The 20,417-nt window shown below is 41.5% G+C and overlaps 1 protein-coding gene across 1 annotated transcript; it reads left to right on the top strand.

The window, feature by feature from the left end:
- The first annotated feature begins 739 nt into the window (after positions 1 to 739).
- LOC119741878 (N-acetylgalactosaminyltransferase 7-like) lies at positions 740 to 19,518 on the top strand. Its single transcript, XM_038217809.1, has 10 exons — positions 740 to 1,234; positions 9,922 to 10,208; positions 11,328 to 11,494; positions 11,928 to 12,141; positions 12,570 to 12,746; positions 13,405 to 13,522; positions 14,726 to 14,845; positions 16,025 to 16,243; positions 17,091 to 17,336; positions 18,313 to 19,518. Exons 1-10 carry the CDS (start codon positions 1,118 to 1,120, stop codon positions 18,439 to 18,441), a joined length of 1,794 nt encoding a protein of 597 aa, XP_038073737.1. The 5' UTR covers positions 740 to 1,117; the 3' UTR covers positions 18,442 to 19,518.
- The last annotated feature ends 899 nt before the right edge of the window (positions 19,519 to 20,417 follow it).

The raw sequence follows: 20,417 nt of genomic DNA, 5'->3' as shown, positions 1-20,417 counted from the left end.
ATACCACTGATTGTACCAAGTGTGTGGAGTTTAATAGAGGGCATTCAGCTTTGTCATATTTTTGTATGCGACTGTGACCTTCGCAATTCAATTCAGCACACACAAGGTGTTGTTATCTCGGAGAACAGCTACAAGCGCAAGGTAAACCACGATGGTGGCCTCGAGGGGACGTTACTGTAGCTCCCCCCCCCCTTCATGTACATAAATCCGGCCACGCGATCACAACTCGGCCGTAAAGGAGGGATTATGTCAGTTATTGATCAAAATAACACCTTAATTTTTATTGTGACAGCCCCTCTAATGCAATGTGGATTTGTGTATAAATGGTCCACGGTTTTGAGAGTAATGTTTCTAAAGGATTTTTGTTCACTCAGTTGGTATTTAGCGTAATATTCACCAGTTAATATACAAAGTAAAAAGTGTGGCTCTTATTTACTATCGTAAATTTAATATCTAGTTAGCTTTCTGAAAATATCTTTGTTAACTTATACCTTCTTTTACAGGATTTGAAGTAGTGTTTTCTTTACCGGATCAACTTTGTGCGCTCAAAAACACCCCTCCCACCACATACCCCCCCGACAAAAAAATCCCCGAACCATCATGTTGTTAAAACCCAAGTTATATTAGTAGAAACACGTCACCAGTAGGATAACGGGTATGCACACAAAAAATGCTGTTCTCGTTTTTGTAACACCCTGATGTCTTCTCAGGGCCGTAGTAGTCCACTGGTCCAGGAAATCGCGCAAAACACAAAGTCCCTGACCGTCGAAGTGTTATGATTATTCTCCACACCAGTCGCCATATGACAGGGAAAACACATCTGAACAAGAGCGCTCGAAAATAGACGAAGTTATCGATTCCCCGCACTTCTGTCCTTCTGCCGCTTGTCGACATCTCACTAGGCGATAGAGACCTGTACGTCCACGTCACATACGCGTACACGACCGTCACTTACAGCAGCCATGCTGAGCTGTGGCGATGATAACGTGGCAGTTGCAAAAAGCACGGTACTAAATGTGGTTTTGTCGATGATACGGTGCTGCGCGGAGTGTGCGCCCATCGGCTTGTGGTGACTGTTTTTCCGGGATTTTTTTTTCCCCACCGGGACCAGGTGAGGATGCGGTGCCTGACGCCCCGGCGCAGAAAACGGCTGATGCTGGTCGCCGGTGCCTCGTTTGTCGTCAGTGCGTTGGTCTTGATGACCATCAAACCAGACAGCACTACAGATATACTGGTAAGATTTACATTTGAAAGACTCTGACACATGCATCATTTATTTCCTATAGTATAGGGTTTGAACTTCACATACGGTACGTAACTTTAAAAGCACTGTATATATATATACCTTATGTTTATTTAAATAATCCTCCCCTTTTTGGGGGTGGGGTGATTTTTTTGGCAAATAACCAAATCGTATTTCAGCATTTCTCGCTCTGATCACTGGAAAAAATTCGTTTCCTCAAAATAATATGGACATCCATAACCATCATCAAATTGAATATGTGTTTATTATTGCCATTTTGCCATGTATCTTCATTATATCATGTACTGTTTTTGTCATCACATGTGAAGCGACATATTGTGACTATAGGATTCATATCAAATGAATATTCTGATTACAAATAGTAATTTTTTTATAGGGATCTATATTCATATAGCGAGCATTAATCAACAATGCATTTCAGCTGAACATTTTTTAAAAGAAATGCAGCGTCAGTCGTTAGCATCACAATAACCTATTTTGAGATTGGGACGTGCCTCTGGCGGATTGTAATGAACATTTTCCTTTTCCGACAGTAAACTTTGTGTGTTTTTCTGCGTACGAGCAGTAGAACTTGCGGCGACTTATGTTTTTGACCCCACCGTGTACTAATGCACTTCCGCCTCAAAATGTGCGCTGTGTGTGGGCACGCGTGAATATATTACATTTGATTAGTAGAAGCGTCATTGCCGTAAAGAAGGGGATGTATGACACTTCCTTCTTTCCACACATCTCCCCTGGATTCTGTCGCCTCCTCTCATGGGTTCCCGTACCCCATGCCCCACCCCTCATGCCTGGTTGCCCATGCATGCAGACCCCACCCTTGTTCCTTCTCTTACGCCTTGCGTCTTTCGTTTCCTTTACCCATAGGACCTCCCTCCTCCCAAGATTCGCAGGTCGTCCCTCACACACCCAACCTATACTTTTCTTCCTAAATGCCTTATCCTTGAATTCTAAATGCGAGTCCGTGTCCCCTCAACCAGACGTTTACTAGAAAGCTCCGTATAGATTAGAGTCCCCTGCCCGCACTTCCCGCGCTATTGTGCCTCAGTGGCACCCTCCTCTTGATTCGGCATGGTTAAAGGCATATTATGATCAGTTGCATTTATCCAAAAAGCATTAAACCTAACGAATTATTGTCAATTTAAAACCTTACTTGGATCAAAGGGTCCGTATCATAGGTCCGACGCCTCATACGTCCGAAATTTCGGACTTATGAGGCATGGATTCTGGCTCATAGGTCCGACGCCTCATAAGTCCGACAATGGACAAATGCTGTTTCGGACTTACGAGGTGTCGGACCTATGAGGCGTCGGACTTATGCGGCGTCGGATCTATGAGTAGGGAATAAATAAATGTTATGCCTCATAAGTCGGACGCCTCATAAGTCCGAAATTTTGTGACCTGTGAGGCGTCGGACTCATGAGCGGACCCCGGATTAAAGATCGTATACTGGTATTAAACAACCCGCGAAATAATTCCGTCTGCCTTGCTGTCTTTTAGAAGAAATCAAGAAATGTTCAGGGGTGATCAGTAAATTGACTGATTTTTGGAATCGTGTTTCATGTCAAAATGTTGTGCATGGTCTTTCACTGTTTTCGTGGAAACTGTAAAATCCACCGAGCTGAAACCTCAACTGAGCTGGCTAGGTTTTGAACATTCTTCTTTGGATTTTGAGTGGTGTTTTAATTGCATCAGAACAAAATGCATGGAAAACGAATTATTTCACCTTTAATTCATGTATTCTTGCTCTTGGTCGACCAAACAAGCCTCTGGAAAGACGATCACAAGAGGGCTGTTCGGCAGTCATATACCATTGATCTCCATACATACAGATATCAATGTCAAATGCATGCTCCCCAATCGATCCGACTTAATGCATTCCACTAATTGGTGATTGTCATCCTCTTTATCCACTGCAAAACAGACAAAATGACTCCATTACTGGCAGTTAGAAGCATGTTGTAAGACCATTCAACCATTGCCTGTGCATTACGGTCGGTGCAATATTCCGAAGTAACAGTTAGCTATCAGTAACGACCCTGTACCATAAAGTGCAAGCATTATAGCAAAAAGATGGGAAAGGCTTTTAAACCACCTCGTTCCAAAGCCTCTGAGGGAAACAAATTTTGAACATTAATAATTTCCAATTTATATTAAAGGTAGAGTATATCATTTTTGTCATTTTGTGCATTTATTTCTTTTGAATCAACAAAAGTGCTCAAAATCTAAAGAAGGGTGCTTAGCAGCTATAGTATACAGATATTGAAGTCTTCGAGTGGTGTAGTAAAACTAGCCTCCCGAGGTTATCCATGGACATTCTATTTTCCCGAGGCGAAGCCGAGGGAAAATAGAATGCTCCATGGATCACCGAGGGAGGCTTGTTTTACTTCACCACGAGATAAAACATTCAATATTTGTTTTATAACTCTTCACCCACAGATTCTGTTTGGTTGTAATATTTCAAATTATTTAAGTCTGAACACAGTTGAAATAATCTTCAATTTCAACACAAAGTTGGTGGAAAATGTTTTTCTGTCTTCTAAACTACCCCTTCACGAAATGTTTGAACCCAACTCTGCGGCGCGCTCTCTTTGGAACAAATACGCGTAACGCCGCACACCAGCATGCATTTGCACACACACAAATACCGCGCCGTTCTTTTGGCCGTGCACAGAAAGATAGCAAAAATAGAAAGTATCATGTGACTCGCTCTCGGCCAATCAAGACACAGAATCTGAGGGTGAGGTGTTATAATGAATGCTGTATATTCCGAGAATTCAATTCAAAAGTTACCGAGTCATGTTTCGAATTGCGCCCGAACTCAGCGTCCCTCCGGGAGACGTTCTCATTCAGCCGATTGCAGCTACGCGATGTTTCGCACTGAATGATAGCAACCGCGCGCGCGTGTGTGTGCGTCATGTCAACGCTCGCGTGCACCCATTCACGGCTTCACCGACTTAAAAACCAACTATACTAACGGAAATTTCAAAAAATGGAAATGACCTTCTTTTATTGTTTTTTTTATATTCAAAATGACAGCATGCCAGAAAGAATAATTCCACAGGGAGTTTAGTGCCTTTACTATCTTTAATCCAAGTATGCTTTCCAACAATAATTGTGTCCGTTATACTTTTTGGATAGCTGCAAGCCCGGTACTCTACCTTTAAAGCTCTACTCATTTCATAAACAAAAGTCAAATTGTAAAAACAAAAAAAATATCTAAACTGTTATGTGATTCTGGCAAATCTTGTATCGAAATTTGCCTTCCGGAAAGATCAGCATACCAGATAACTGAGACCGTTACACCGGATATATTTTGTAGAATTGTCAGTGAATTCTGACAATTTTACTCAAATGACCTTTGGAGATGAGATATAAAATATGGGGTTGTTTCAAGATATGCTAGAATATTTTTCAACCGACTTTTTTTTCAATCAGTGTTTTAAAATATCCGGATGGTGCTTTTCATTTGGTTAGTCACTTTTCAGGTACCGAGGGCTCAATTGTGAAATAGGCTCTGAAACACGTTTTCCCTAATGATATTAAATGTTTCACACAATGAACCTAAACAGATTGTGGTTAGTCCATGGCCGGTTATGGCTAATTCAACTAGAGTGAAATGAAAAAACAAACAAACAAAAAATTTGCCGAGGACGCCAATGACGATGATCCCCTCCCCTCTCGAAGAACTACAAACACTACACAAAATTGAATTAAGGGTTAAAGTATTAATGGTTCATAACGACGGATTAAGACTGATTTATTAATGACATATGGTGACGCTAAATGCTGGTGAAGGGAGACTGTCATGCAGGATCCATGCCTGATTTATTCCAACGTTGTTTTGATGTAGTCAGGCAGCTCAGGCCAGCTTTTGGAATGGATGTGGACATTCCGGACAAAAGCGCCAAATTTTTCATACATGCTCCTTATTGCCTTATTTTTCAATTTTTGATGGGAACCAGAGTGGCTTAGAAGATGAGATATTGGTAGATATAGGTTTTTAATGGCCGCCATCTTTAAAATCCAAGATGGCCGCCATAATGTCATTGGATAAGTTGGTTCCTATCAAAAATGGAAAGCTAAGGTATTGAGGAGCATGTATGGCAAATTTGGCGCTTTTGTCCGGAATGTCCACATCCATTCACTAAGCTGCCTGACTAATGGCATAACCGGCAACATGTTGCTTCGCCTCGGTTGCTAGGCAATTCATTCATGCTTGAGTAGCCCTCCACGTATTAGGCCTAAGGCCAACACTTAGTCGTCATATTTCCCTGGGAGATGGAAATTATCATAATTCTGCTACGAATATTACGAGATTTTGATTCGACTGTGATGTTGTCAACGTGGCTACCTGTCATTCGGTGCAATATGTAATACATTTGGTTGTAAAGAGGAATAATTATTTCAAATTAGCCTCCGGTGAATTTTTTTTTTATACTAAGGGATTAAAAATAGTCCCCATTGTCTCACCATGGATTGGCACTGAGACCCTCGACTTAATTATTAATTTGTAATTTCTCTGTTGCTTCGCTGAGATCAGTGCATAATACTCTAACCATTTACTGGTTATCTTACAACGAACACTTTGTTCATAACCGGTGTGCCGTGATGAAAGAACATTGCAATGCCGCCTATATGTGGACGCCTATCTTATAGTTGGTAGTTTAAATATAGCAACCGTTAGGTCGGATTCCACATGCAATCAACATTAGCTTGAAATACATAGGTTCACGTGGCCGTGGCGCTCAATGGAATATCTAAACAAAAAAACAATACCACAAGCGCTTTTCTTTGTTCTTTATTCTATGTTCGTTAATAATAAACCTTTTTTTGACAGTCGTATTGCAGCATAGGGGCAGTGAACCAGTCAAGTTTTAAATCATTCTTTTTTTCTTCAGTATTTTTGCAAAATTAACTGATCATCGATTCACCTATTATGATGGCACAGTATAACAAGAAAATAAATTTGTGAATAAAAATTCAGTTTGTAAACTTTAGAAATAGCAGAAGAAATAATCTTGAAATGTCTTACCAGGTATACCAGTCATCAGGCCCAGAGGAACAATCGGTCAGTGTTGGAGGCGTGAGCTTTAAATCTTGATTCTAATTGGCCAATATTGGCAGGGTCATAATATGCATATTCATAATCGAGTAATGACACTGGTATCTAAAAAGGGATTCCCCAAACTTTCTTTAATGTGATAAGCTTTAAAAAAAATAGACTGAACAAAATGTAGTTTAAATTACCGATGCAACAATCTGTAAGATGTTTATCACTAAATTCGTGATATACAATGTGGAGGAACCAAATGAATGTTTTAACTGGTTCACAGCCCCATACGTTTGTGCACAAATTCCCTGGTCTGTTTGTCATCCATACCCAAGATGCACTGTGAATATCAAAAAAGCTAGGTTTATCAGAAACGTTTGTTTGCGCATGGTTCGTCAACGGGCAAAAACGCAGGTTCTGTTGCAACATACAATGGACATTGCAGGTTGACAGTAGACACTGCGGTTTCCGTTTTCAGCAAAAGCTTAAAGGGGCATGTAATGTATTTTTTTTAATGCAATCTTTGAAAATGCACCATTGTGCCCCATTTTAATTTTGCCATTTTCAATTTTTTGGGTTCACAATTTGAACAGAAAACCCCTTACCTAAACAGTTTCTTCCTAAAACGACACCACAGCAGCATCACCCTCAGTTGTCCGGAAAAGCATGGAAATGTTTTAAATTTTTTAAAGAAGTGCACTTTTCAAAAAAATTCACCAAAATTGGATTGTCAAATAGTTTTCATACACTTAAGAGGAGCAGAAAAATGCACAAAATATGTTCCTCATTTAAATTCATGTCGTGGCCGCTTTAATATTTCAACGGTGTCAGTCACCGAGAAGCTTCTAAATTAGGCGTGGAGAGCGATGGAGAACGAGCTTTTTACGAAATTGCCAAACGCCTGCTGCAAAATATAAATGTAATGTGTTATTGGGTACAGGCCAATCAATAATTGCAAAGTTTTCAACCGTAAAACAGGGGCAAGGAAAGGAACTCATTTAGAAGAACTCTAATATGAAACACGTCTGTTATATTTGTTTTGTTTCGTGTGGTACGTGTATGAGCCGAGAACTATAAACCATAGGCCTACATGTCATTTTAGCTGACCACCTTTTTGGGAAGCATACTTTTGTACTGAACATACTGAAACTGGCTTGTTTTGTCGCCAAATACGGAATTTAGCACAGGGTATTTTAAAGTTCTTGCCAAACTATGTTCCCGTTATTTTGGTGAACTATTACGGAGACAGAAATATTACCATAAATTATCTTTTGCAGCAATGTTCAGTTACTAAACCTTTAATGTGTTTGTTAAATTGCGAAGTACGGTTCCCATCGACGACAAATGATGCCTAAAAGCGCACAATTTTCATTTTTAAATACAGAAAAGCACTGTTCTTTCATTAGACTATTAATAATCTGTACAATTTCGATGATTTGTTATTGCATCTATACAATCGAAGCGTTCGCTGATCTGCTTGTGAAAATCATAATAAAAAACCCAAATATTTCAAGGTTCTCACATTTTCATCAGATGTTCTAAACTGTTATTTCAGCTGCTACATCAACAAGGAAACGGCAATTCCGTTTCAATATCCCCTATACCAGTTTGAATGCATATAGCTAGCATTTCCACATTATCAACACGTTCACATCACATTCGTTTGTGCACATATCGATTTAATGATTTTTATCCCGCCGGCTGTAACGGCCAACGTCGCTATAATTAATAACTCCTCAGAAGGTCGTTGATCAGGCACGTGGCGCATCCCTAAAATATGTAAGTTTGTCAGCTAGCGACAGCTTTGTTGTATCATCTATTGTGGCTATTGAAGGTAATATACAACATTGCTTTTGCAGCTGTAATTTTCAAAAATGGTTGGATTTGGAGGTTAGTATTTCACAGCAAATGTTGTTACACTTGTTACACGGAGCAATTTATAGACGTCGGGGAATTGTCAGGTGAGGAAACCAGACTATTTGGCTTGCAGCCGTTCACAGATGTGTAACCTATTGCAAACAAAATGTGGACTAACTAAATTTGGTAAATTAGGGGCAGAATTTTAAAAAAAGTCAGTTTTTTTCCCAACAATGGTCGGCCGACCATCATTGGAAATTGCTACAAAAATTCTACTTTTCTTGAAAATGACCGCACACCAGGTGCCACGATTTCAGCGGATGCTTAAGACTATATTATTCACTTACAGTCAAGTAAGGTATTTCATCATAATTTGGCAGTTTTGTTTTATGATGTTTACAAATGTTGAATACTATACTACCTACAAGGATGTCTGCTGCACTAAAACTTGATAACCCGATCTGGTAACCCGTTCTTGGTAAAACCTACTGAAACGCGCGGCTTTTAGCGAAACTAAAAGATCGCTTTAGGGTGCGTTTGAGTAGCTTCCCCGTCTATAACGGGGTTTACACTCGAGGAAGCCACGAAATGAGGCTAATCGAACGATGCGGTGTATTCGCCTGGCATTCTGGGAAAATTAAGGTCAAAGGTTGTTGCGGGGCAGGACTTTGAAATGTAAACACACCAGGCATAAGGTCGTCTGCTCCACTCCTAACCAGATCGATAATTGCTGAAATGCTCCAAATTATCAAAAATATGTCTAGTATTAAACACCGTTAATAATTGGGAATATTAAGTTTGTGTCATAAGTCTCTGCTTTGTTCCCGCCATCTTCAATCTAGCTGGCCACGAAATCGTCTGGTTATGTCATTACACTCATACAGACACCAGAGACCCACTGGGTCGGTGGAGTGACACCGGGGGAAGACCCCGGTATCACGCAATGGCTAATCGAACGCTCTCGTGTACATTTTAATTGCACGTGTAAGCTACCCGAACGCACCCATAGTCAAGCATGGTAATGAAGGGTGTGCATATTGTATAGAACTTTGACTTGTAAATATAACACAACGGTAATCGAGTTGGTAACAATTCAATCACAGGTCTATCACAATGTCAAAACACAAGCAACAAGAGATTGAACATTAGACCACTGTTCGGTAGACCTAGGACATAATGACGTCACGATTTGTTTACATGTGCGCTTTCCTATGGGAGCCAGGTGGGGACGAGATCTACCAAACTCCCATAGGAAAGCGCACATGTAAACAAAGCGTGACGTCATTATGTCTTAGGTCTATTTTAATAGTTAGTCGCTTGACTTTAGACTACTGGATGACATGGTATTTGCCTTGTGATTACACAATAACCTCCGGAATATGACCGCCTCGATGACCCACAATTGGACAAGTACTTTACAGTATCTCGGAGAGCACGCAATTCGACAGAGTCTGCAGTAAACATTATATTCGTAAAAAAAACAACATGAATCTATAGTCTGCATAGCCTACATGTGACACCCGGGAGCAATAATTTAATACAATTTGAACGTTTGCGGCATATCAACCTGTTGTGTTTTTATCCGCGCCCTATAGTTCAGGCACTGAAAAAAACGGATACTTTCTTGGATTTTCGTGACGATGGGATATCTGAGTAAAGAGGACGATCATAAAAAGTATTACTATGAAATGGAACAATTAAGAGGTCGAGCCTGATTTCGCATAGTTGTTTTCTTGCTCAAAAACAGGGACCTTGGGAGCGCCACAGAGATGATGTCGTTGACCCTAACCACCAGGCACAGTCACCGGGGCTGTCCATCGGCCCACCGGTCCTCGACAAGACCTCCCTGGGGAATTACGAGCCGCGCATCCCGCGGCCGGAGCGGGAGGGACCCGGTGAGTTCGGCCGGGCGGTGAAGACGGACCTCGGGGAGGAGTCCAAGTACCGAAAGAGCATCATGGAGTTCGGATTCAACGTGGTGCTTAGCGACGAGATATCGCTGGACCGGGCCGTGCCGGACATCAGAGATCCAGAGTAGGCTATAGGGCTGAAACCCGAATGACTTGGCTACGGCCGGTGAATCATCAGCTTTCTGTTGGCGCATGTGTATATTGCCGGCCATATCCAAGTAATTCTGACGCAGCCTAAGACTGAGTCAAAATCTCTGTTTTTTTTCTTTTCTAGGTTTCGGTGAGTTACAGCTATTAAAGTAGGAACATGCTGACGATAGAAGTAGCTCTGAGAATAATAATTATGGTTCCCAGTCCAAAAGATTCTGACTATATAGGCCTTTCTCTCATTTGTAAACATTGAGCGCCATTTTGTAAGGGCTGCCACAAAAAGCAGGCATTTTGGTTAGCCTCTGTTGGTGTTTGTGGGTTATTTTGTATTTTCAACAATCCAAAGATACGTTTGGAAACATCATTAAATAACAATTTTTTGTTTTGTTTTTGCAACTTTGACCTTCCATAGTTTGTCAACCCGTGGTTGGCAAAAAGTGCCAACCAAAGAAAGGTCTATTCCAAGGCGACCTTGTTACCAAGTTGTTAGACACCATGCGTCGAAGTTAAGTCCATCACAAGTCCTCTCGTGTCCACATAAAGCTACCACAAGTCAATCACAAGCAGTTCATCCATGCAGTCACAAGTCAAGTCACAAGCTATTCACATGAACTGGGACGAATGCATTCCCATTTGGCCTTCCCCGTTATACTTGTGTCCAGACTTGTGAACTGACTTGTCACCAGACTTGTGATGGAATAAGCGCGTTCGGCCCAACTGCGCATGTGCATATCAAGATTGCCGATTTTTCTTTCGGGATAAAACATTGCATCCTATGCGTGCAAAAGCACAGCGGGGTACCAGCAAACTTGAAGAGATCATCGTGTTCTGTGTTTTTAGGTGTCTTGTGTGTCAAAACTTTTGTGCGAACGAAAGTTCCATCTCTTTTCCATTGCACGAAAAATCGCACAGAATGCAGATTTGGTTACCACGTCCCCCATAGCCTTCTGTGCATTTATCTGCCACGGTTATCCAGAAAAAGTCGTAGAATCTTGCTGTGCGCCAGACTTTTTAGGAGTACCGAACAGGCTTATTGTGATGAAGGCGACAAAAGATTGCCTGTTTACTACACTGCTTAATCTTCTCATCACAGATGCAAGTACTGGCACTACCCGGAGAAGCTGCCCAACGCTAGCGTGGTGCTGGCCTTCTCCAATGAGGGATTTTCAACCCTCATTCGGACCGTTCACAGCATCATCAATACGTCGCCTCCGGAACTGCTGGCTGACATCGTCATGGTGGATGACATGAGCGATAAAGGTATGCTGTGGCATACATGGCATTATCATTGAAAACTGTAGAATAAAATAGAGGCAGAATATTTTTTTATCGGCTGCAATAACACGTGGATTTGGTTTACCAACTATTGTGGTCGTATTTTTGGTGTTTTTGCCCATTGATATTTTCTGCAAGACCGCTACTGTGCCGAGAAGGTCGTTTGCGGGCAAAACCAGCGCATTTCTTACCAGTTAAAATCTACTGAATAAAGGCCGGTTCATACACATTTTGAGAGCAAAAATACGAACTTGTGACGTCATGGCAAGTAGTCCCGCTGCTAATTCGCAATAATTGAACACATTTCAACTCCGAAACGTGTGTGCAATATCTGAAACGTGTGGTTTTTTGACTACTCTATTCACTTTGTTTTAAAGTTATTCTTTACAATATCTGGGTTTGTTTCCGTTCCGTGCAGAGCATCTTGGCAAGGAACTGGAGGAGTACATCAAGAAAGACCGCTTTCAGGGCAAAGTTCGGCTCGTCCGCAACACCAAGCGAGAGGGCCTGGCTGGCTCGAGAACCAACGGCGCTATGGCGGCCAGAGGTCAAGTGGTCGTGTTCCTAGACGCTCACTGCGAATGTGGCGTCAACTGGTTGCCGCCCTTACTGGCTGAGATAGCGCACAGCAGGTACTTATATGTCTTGAACAGAGCTAGCGCTTGGTGACAGCAAACGTCGAATCTTTTCCAAACACCAACAAAAAAAGGAACAAAAATTTATCGTTGCTGGTTCCTGAAATCCGCAAACTTTTCGCAAGATTTGCATTCAAACTATGATTTGGTGCTTTGGTGAATTTAACAGAAGCCACCGTGTATAGGCCTATAAAGGGTGCCCCTTTGGAATATGAATGTTCATATTTCTACAGCTAACGTAAACTTTTTTGTTAGTTTTGTTTCAAGCCTTTGCCTTTTTTTTGACATACTCGCTAGCATCCACATGCAAAGGCCGCTTTTTACAAACGAACCGATTCACGAGTGATGGCGGTCTAACGTCTTGACCCAAGACTATAAACTTCAACATCACCGACTTGTTTATGATGGAACATTTTTTTCTTCAGGACTACCGTAGTCTGTCCAACCGTTGACGTCATCAAAGCAGAGGATCTATCGTATCATCCTCAAGGCGAGCTAGCACGAGGCGCGTTTGATTGGGCCTTTTGGTACAAGAGAATTCCTGTCGAGTATGGGAACACCATGAAGCGGATAGGAATGAAATATTTTAGCCAGGCTTACGAGTAAGTTACAGATAGACATGTTTGTCCGTTAATTGGTTGTACTTAAGTCATGCTGTTTCAAAAAGAACACACGTACCGCAATCATGGCTTTTCAAATGTAATATCAGTGGGAACAATTTTCTGTGGAGCTTTGTATTCCATGAATAGTGGAAATTATGTTCATTAAGCTAATGGAATATACTCTCTCTACATGACTTTGTGTATCGATGTTTGCGATGTATTTTTTTAAAAGCTGCGAAAAAGAGGAGCTTTGAGGGTTCGTTTTTTGTATGAGACACTTTGTATAAGCAATGAATAGGTTTTCCTAGATACCAGCGCTTTATAAGTTATTCTTCTTATTATTATTTTATAATAAAAGGATGTGGGTTCCTTTTGCCGATTATGTACTGCTACGCTGGAGCTGAAAGTATATATATTTCAAGGAGAAGCCCGTACACATACAAACAAGCAATAATTAAAGTGTTTCTTATAATTCTTAAAATGGTTTTAAGGACGCCAAAAACATACTATGACAGAGTAATGTTAATAGATTTCGAAGGTTTTAGTGACTCTGTCGACAAAACATTGTCAATCCTGTTAATTGCCATGTCAAACCTAAAACTGCACCCCTCGCTAAAGCTGCTGTACCTTGCCGTCTTATGTGTCTCCTTGCGTACAGTGCCCCTGCGATGGCGGGAGGGTTGTTCGCAATGGACCGGTCTTACTTCATCGAACTCGGGGCCTACGATCCCGGACTGTATATTTGGGGTGGAGAAAACTTCGAGATATCTTTTAAAGTAAGTTTCGAAGTCCAGGGCTTTTGGGAAGAGACAAGATGTTCAAACTGGAAAATGCACTTTCATTTGATGTAACGAAATATTGTTGTCACATCCCGAATGGATTATCCTAAATGATTCTAGGCCTTTAGTAGGCTATATGTTTTCCCGGCTATGTTATAAAATGTTTCGTTCGAATTCACCGATGTTTATATTCAAATTCGTCCAGCAACATTGATTTAGCGCACTTGCAATGTTTAATTTTGTCTTTTGTCAGACAATTTCAAGTTTAGTCCAAACAAATGCAAACAATGAGCACACGTATTCAACCCGGAGTATTTGATTTCGTCTCGTCTACGCCGAATCGTGTTATTCAGAAATCAAGTTCGTCTAATTGATATATATATAAGACGAATTTGATCTCTAATGACGAATATTCTCGACCCGGTGACTAAAGAGGGTGACCAAGATTTGAAATTGAATGGTAAATCACTAAATTGGTTTGGTTAAAAGCCTGTGATTTTTTTCGTGGACGAAATTGAATGATAGAGTCGGTAAATTGGAGTGAAAAAATCTTTTAAAATAGTCGGGAAAACCTATAGTAGATAATAACAAGGAAAGGCAGGAAGCACCGTCCAGAAAGACACTTGACGCAGGAAGTGAAACTAGGCAACTGATATGAGATGGAGCTTGTTGGTAAAGCTCCTGAAAGACTGTGGGTTGTAGGATGGTGGGAAGCATGATTGTGGTAGAGAGTTCCACAATTTAGATGTGCAGACAATGAAGGATGATGAGTGGGATACAGTGCGAGACCTAGGTATTGAGACTGTGAAAGGGTGAGCATTGGTGGCAGGTCTCATAGAACAAGTATGTGTTTGAGCTATGGGCATGACTGATTTCAGCTCCTGTGAACAGTGACCAAATGGTATATCGATACTGGCTTTATTAAGGGTTTACATGATAACAAGTTAAAAGTCAGTATTTCTTCTGGGAAAATGGGCCGCATGCATTCAAAATCATAGAGGGTATGCCATTAACGAAATTAGAGAAATGTTCTTGTTCTGCATTACATATGAAAATTATTGAACTTTGGGCTGCACCATTTTTTGGAGAATTTTTATACTCCAACTTTTGTGCGAAGAGTGTTTAGATCTCAAATTTGACTTGTGATCGACTTGTAAGAATTCTTGAAACGTCATAACCCAACTTTTTACACGCCTACAGATCTGGATGTGCGGAGGTCGGCTGAAGTTCGTCCCGTGTTCCAGGGTCGGTCATATCTACCGGCGTGGTGTGCCTTACAAGTACCCCTCAGTCGACGGGGACGTTAGCATTGTGGACCGGGTGAGTCCGTAATTCTAGAATTTTATTCGTTCGAGTGAGCCTACACAACCATTGAAAACTCACAGACATCACAGGCATGTTCGAGCAGGAACTATTGGTTGACAAGTGGTCGCTTCGTGACGTATATTGCGCCTGCACGCTAACTTCAAAGTTCGAACGCCTCAGTCGATTTAAAGGAACCATGACATGAATTTTACACAGGAACATATTTCGTGCAACTTTGTACTCCTCTTACATGTTAACAAACTATATGACATCCCTTTTGGGTTAATTTTATTTAAAAGTGCACTTCTTTCATTTATTTAAAATAGTCCATGCTTTTCCTGACATGTGAGGGCGCTGTCGCTGTGATGTCATTTTAGGAAGACACTGTTCGGTTTAGGGGTTTTCTGTTCAAATTGTGAATCCAAATATTTTGCTCACTGAAAAAGTTTTGCTAAAAAAGTTTGCGCATTGGCTTATAGTCATGCTGAAACAACAACGAATCGCCAAAGACTGAAAGAAAACTAACGACAGCAAAATATGCAAATTCTGGCAATTTTTGGCGCTGATATAATCGTAACATTGAGATATCTGCCTAAAATGACGTCACACTTTTGCTCATGAATATAGAAATTCACATTAGCATAAAAACCAAAAAGGCACCAAAATACGCTTGAAAAATGGCAAAATGAAAATTGAAAATAAGGTAAGTGGACGCAAAGGTACATTTTTAAGCATTGCAATAAAAACATTACATTACATGGGCCCTTTAAAGTCAAACGTCATCACAACCCTCACGGTTCTGGCTATACGCGCGCGCGGCTATTGATAACCATGTAATGCGACCAACCTGCAACCTCGATAGACTGGTACCGGATAGTCGACTAAGCTAATCAAATCATCAATTCGATGAAAGTTAGCCAAATTGTTGTTCACCATATTTTTCCATCGAAAAAAAAGCAGGCCTGTCATCATACTTGCCTTACATGGTTGGTTGGGAACAACGATTGTGTTGGGAAAAGGAAACTTAGCGAAAGGCAGTTTAACAAGGTACTTGGATTTCTTAAAACCAAAAATGGAAAACATTTCAACTAAGGATACTCCCCTTGACCTGATTGTGACAATTTGAAGCTTTGGTTATTTTATCTACCTACAGGTTTTCTTGTACTTATTGGAATGTCTTGTATCCCTTTTTAGAATTACATGCGGGTTGCCGAGGTTTGGATGGACGAATACAAGGAGCATTTCTACACATTCAAGCCACGATTACGGGGTAAATCCTTCGGTGATATCAGCCAGCAGGTGGAGTTTAGACGGAAACACTGCCCGAAATCCTTCAAATGGTTCATGGAGAATGTGGCCTTTGACTCGCTGGAACTATTCCCGACACCATCTCCAAATCGCCTCTGGGGTGAGGTAGGTCTAAATTTGAAATGGGGGCGGGGGGGGGGGGGCGGGAGGGGGTTTAATAATGAACCCTTGAGTTGGACATGTCATCAATGTAAATCACTATAACTATGAAATGAATTACAGATTCTGAACACACCAGCGGATCGAAAATCACATATTTTAGGGGAGGCGATTTGGGGTGGGGTGGGGTAGGGGTGGGGGGGGGGGGGGGGGGGGTGTGGTGTGTGTGTGTGTGGGGGGGGGGGATGGTGGGGGGGGGGGGGAGTAGTGGGGGGGGGGGAGTAAAGAAGGCAGTGGCGCACCCTCCGTCGGTTCTGAATTCGAAACCGGGGTAGAGGGGAGGGCTGGACCTCATTAACGCTAGGGTGCTCTTTTCCCCCTTTTTCTCTCTTCTTTCTTTATTATTTTACGAATCCGTTGGTCTTATTATATAAGTGTACCTTGGGGGGGGGGGGGGAAGCATGGCCCCAGCTGGTACCAAGGATCCGCCAGACTTTTATATCAATATTGAAGAGTTGTTTTATTGGGATCGTTGCGAATATGATGATATTGAAGTCAAGCTTCATTACAAGTCATTAGGTCAAAAAGCTCTATAACCAAGCGGCATGGATAACAAAAACCACCCATATTTTTTGTCATTGTCATTCCGTGATACTTGTGTCTCAGTTGTCATTGAGTTTAGATTTGATTTATGATTTCAATTTCACACTGGACAGTCGCTGGTGCGACTGTCAGCGTAAAGAAAGGAAATGACGTGTTTTTTTTCTGCAGCGCCGTCTGCGCCATAGTATCACCGATTTTAATAACAATAATTAATTGCCGTGAAATTTGGCCTTTCCCGTCTTGGTATCAGTTCCATTTGAAGGAAACCACGTTGTGCCTGGACACCATGGGCAGACAGTCGACCTCGCAGATACTCGGAGCCAGCAAGTGCCATGGTTGGGGCGGGAACCAGGAATTTCGTCTGGGCACCAATGGCCAGATTCAATTCGATGAATACTGCCTGGTCCCGTCTTGGGATAAGACCAAGGTCAGAATGACGCGGTGTCGAGACAGCAGCCGGAAGGTGCCGGATCGGGACAATTGGAGCTTTAGCGAGGTATGTTCACATCGTATGCATGGTTACCTTTTATCTGATGCCTGTTGAGTTCGGCACGCAGGCTCGGTGTTTACGTTCGCTCGTCCCCAATACAAGTTATATCCTCAAAATATTCTATATTAGAGAGTTCTGAGAGCCATACGACTGGGGAATTGAAGAGATATGGCAATGAACCTCTAGCCCGGACTTGGGGCTTCCAATTCTGAGCATTTTGGATGCATTTGGGCTCGAAAGTGGCGCTATTTTGCCATGTTGTGGAGGGATCGTTTTTCAAGATGGCTACTTTTCCGCCATGAGGAAAATGGGGTCGTCTTCTTCGGGTGAGAATATCACGAAAAGTCAGTGGTCAACCCACCAAAAAATGAAAAGAAAATGAAAGATGACATGTTAATCATAATTTTTCTGTGCAGCTTAAATACCTGTGAGAGTTCCGAGTATTTTAAAAAGAATTTTGAAGTGTGCGCACTAGTGTGGGAATTTTAATGTAGGTGTGCAACCGTAGATCTAATGACGTAGTGGCTTTTGTTTAAATATGCGCTTTCCTATGGGAGCGGAGTTGGGAAGCCAGACGAAGTCATATGTAAACCAAGCGTGACGTCTCAGCTGTCAGGCCTATTCCCCATCCAAGGCCGCTGGTCGCTAATCCGTGTCGCCATTGAAGGGGGCCTCGTGAGTGAACGGTGATCAGTGGATTCGTCTATAAAAGGACAGAGCATGAACCACGTATCCACATTTTGATTCGGGTGCTCAAATCGATTGTTAGCCGAAAAAGTGACCTCATTAATATGTTTTTTTTTGCTCGTAAAAATTGCAGGAGGGGTGTTATCTTTTCAATTATCGCATTCAAGTTACAGTATAAAATGCCCAACACAGTTTTATTTCATGGACCATTTCTCTATATTACCATTTAGTCTCGTTGCGTCATCGTCTTCAACTTGGTTTGTTGTTGTTTTCCCCTCTCTATTGATATCAACAGGAGGTAGGTCACATTCGCCTCAAAGTCACCAACTTATGCGTGGAAGTTGTGGACGAGAAAGACGTCTTTTTGCGGGACTGCAGCCCGGACAACCCGGGACAAAGCTTTGAGGTTAGGCCGGTGAAATGACGGACCTTCGCGGTGCGAACCTAATTTGTGAAAAAAAGAGCAATACGAAAACCAATTTTCGGGGAAAATGACACACAAAAATGGAACTCGTTTACCAAAAGGAGTTAAGATAGAAGCAGTGCATGGAACAGAAGCGGTGAGACGAGTGTCCAGTTGATCTTTGTGGTTACGTATTCTGCAGTGTGTTTTTGCTTCATAATGTACGTCCAGTGCAATGCCTGATCAGCATGCACCCTTGACAATACTTTTTAACCAGTGCAATTCTAAGAGAGGAGAAGGACGTTTAAGACTTCGCAAGTGGATCAGTGGAGGACCGGAACTTGCCGAGGTTTACTGCAAACAATTTAAATGAGTAGATGGAAACCCTTTTTTGTTCTACAGTGACAACTATTTTGTACGATGTCAACATTTTACAGTACTATACAACAAGCAGCAATACTGAGCCACATTTGCCTTGATTATTTAAACGAAATTTTGCCAACAGTGATTGCTTGGTCTATTGATAATGCATCATGTTAAAGGTGATGGACACCGTTTGCGAACATTAGAAAATGAACTGTCAGAATATCGTGAAATATCCTACTTGATCGTAAGTAAATAATAAGATCAAGAACCCTGTAAAATCGTTACGCCTGTAGTGGTGCTCTCATTTTCGAGGAAAGAGGAATTTACCATCAATGTCCTCTCGGAATTCGTGACAAATGACGGTACATGTTCACAGTTTTCTGAAAAAGCATGGTATCTACTGAGCTTATCTTCAACCTTTTGTTTTTGTTTAAAAATAAGTTGCTTCATATTATTGTATCGATGTCATCTCATGCAACAATTTCAGTTAGAGCTGAAAAATAAGTTACTAGGCCTAGATATATTTTGTAGCTGTTATAAATATTCTATTGTTTTTGTTTTGTTTTTATCGACATGCATTTAATGATCAAACTTTATGCACTAACTGTTACAACGTGATACTGCATACATCTCAGATGCGCATTAAAATGTAATGTGTGTGCCTCAAGTAAAGTACAGCATAGCGCCCTCAAGTGTCAGAAAGAGCTCAATAAAGATTGCCTTAGAATTTTTCCTACAGCTTCAAAGGCATGAATATTCGTTCCCCTGCATCCTCCCCTGCATCTTTCCACACCTTTCACACCTAATCCTCCTTTTGTGTTTCTTCTTTCAGCCCTGCATGTTTGTGTGCACCCCCATGTTAATGTATGTACCTCTGTCATTTCTGTTTTAGCCTCTGAAGAAGAACTTGCTAAGTTCGCAACGTCAGGCCACATTAATTTTAAGATCAAAATATGTTATGTCATAAAATTCACTCTAAGATTCCCTTTGAAAAGCAGCACAATGCCGTGGCCAAAACTGAGGTTAATATGTTGCCTTCCCAAGAGATCCCCCCCCCAAATAAGAATAAGAAGAACAGAAGGAGAAATGTAGAGGAACGTTCAAAAAAACTTCTCAAAATAATTCTCGCCTGGAAACGAAATGTGGGGAACCTTGGCCACTGTATAATATACCATGTCATCTGGGACGTTATGCCTGTTGGTTGCCCATAAGGCCAAAAAAAAAAGTCTCCGGTTTCTGGTATGAAGCTTGCCCAAAAAGTGGTGCGGCGACACGGCTTTTTTTTTTTTACCTGAATTTTTTGCTTCAAATGTCGGCTGATGACTGCAAATGGTGCCCGACTAAACTTAGTGCAAATATATGGGAGTCCAGAGAGTCCACATAAAGCTTATTCTCGACCATAACCCAATCTAAAAACATGTTAAAATTGTGCAGCAGCAGGATTCCAGTAAAACCTTTGAGTTTGGCGGTTTTGAGACATCATCTTTCATTGAAAAAAAAACTTTTTCATTTTGCCGACGCGCATGGCTACGGCGACGCGCGCGCATACCAGAAACCGGAGACTTTTTTTTTTGGGCCTAAAGTGTATTGCCCCATTTGTTATTCCTCTTAACGGCATTTGCATTTATCCC

Source organism: Patiria miniata, unplaced genomic scaffold (assembly GCF_015706575.1).
Source record: "Patiria miniata isolate m_02_andy unplaced genomic scaffold, ASM1570657v1 HiC_scaffold_5, whole genome shotgun sequence".
In the NCBI taxonomy this organism is placed as follows: domain Eukaryota; kingdom Metazoa; phylum Echinodermata; class Asteroidea; order Valvatida; family Asterinidae; genus Patiria; species Patiria miniata.
Note: the sequence above shows the minus strand (reverse complement) of the source record. Positions and strands in the feature narration are given on the sequence as shown.

What these genes read in the sequence shown, in the direction of transcription:
- LOC119741878 (XM_038217809.1), top strand. Translation starts at nt 1,118, where the DNA reads ATGCGGTGCCTGACGCCCCGGCGCAGAAAACGGCTGATGCTGGTCGCC. An exon ending in GCTGAGATAGCGCACAGCAG is followed by an intron (nt 12,142 to 12,569) that starts GTACTTATATGT and finishes TTTTTTCTTCAG; the next exon opens with GACTACCGTAGTCTGTCCAA. An exon ending in TATTTTAGCCAGGCTTACGA is followed by an intron (nt 12,747 to 13,404) that starts GTAAGTTACAGA and finishes CCTTGCGTACAG; the next exon opens with TGCCCCTGCGATGGCGGGAG.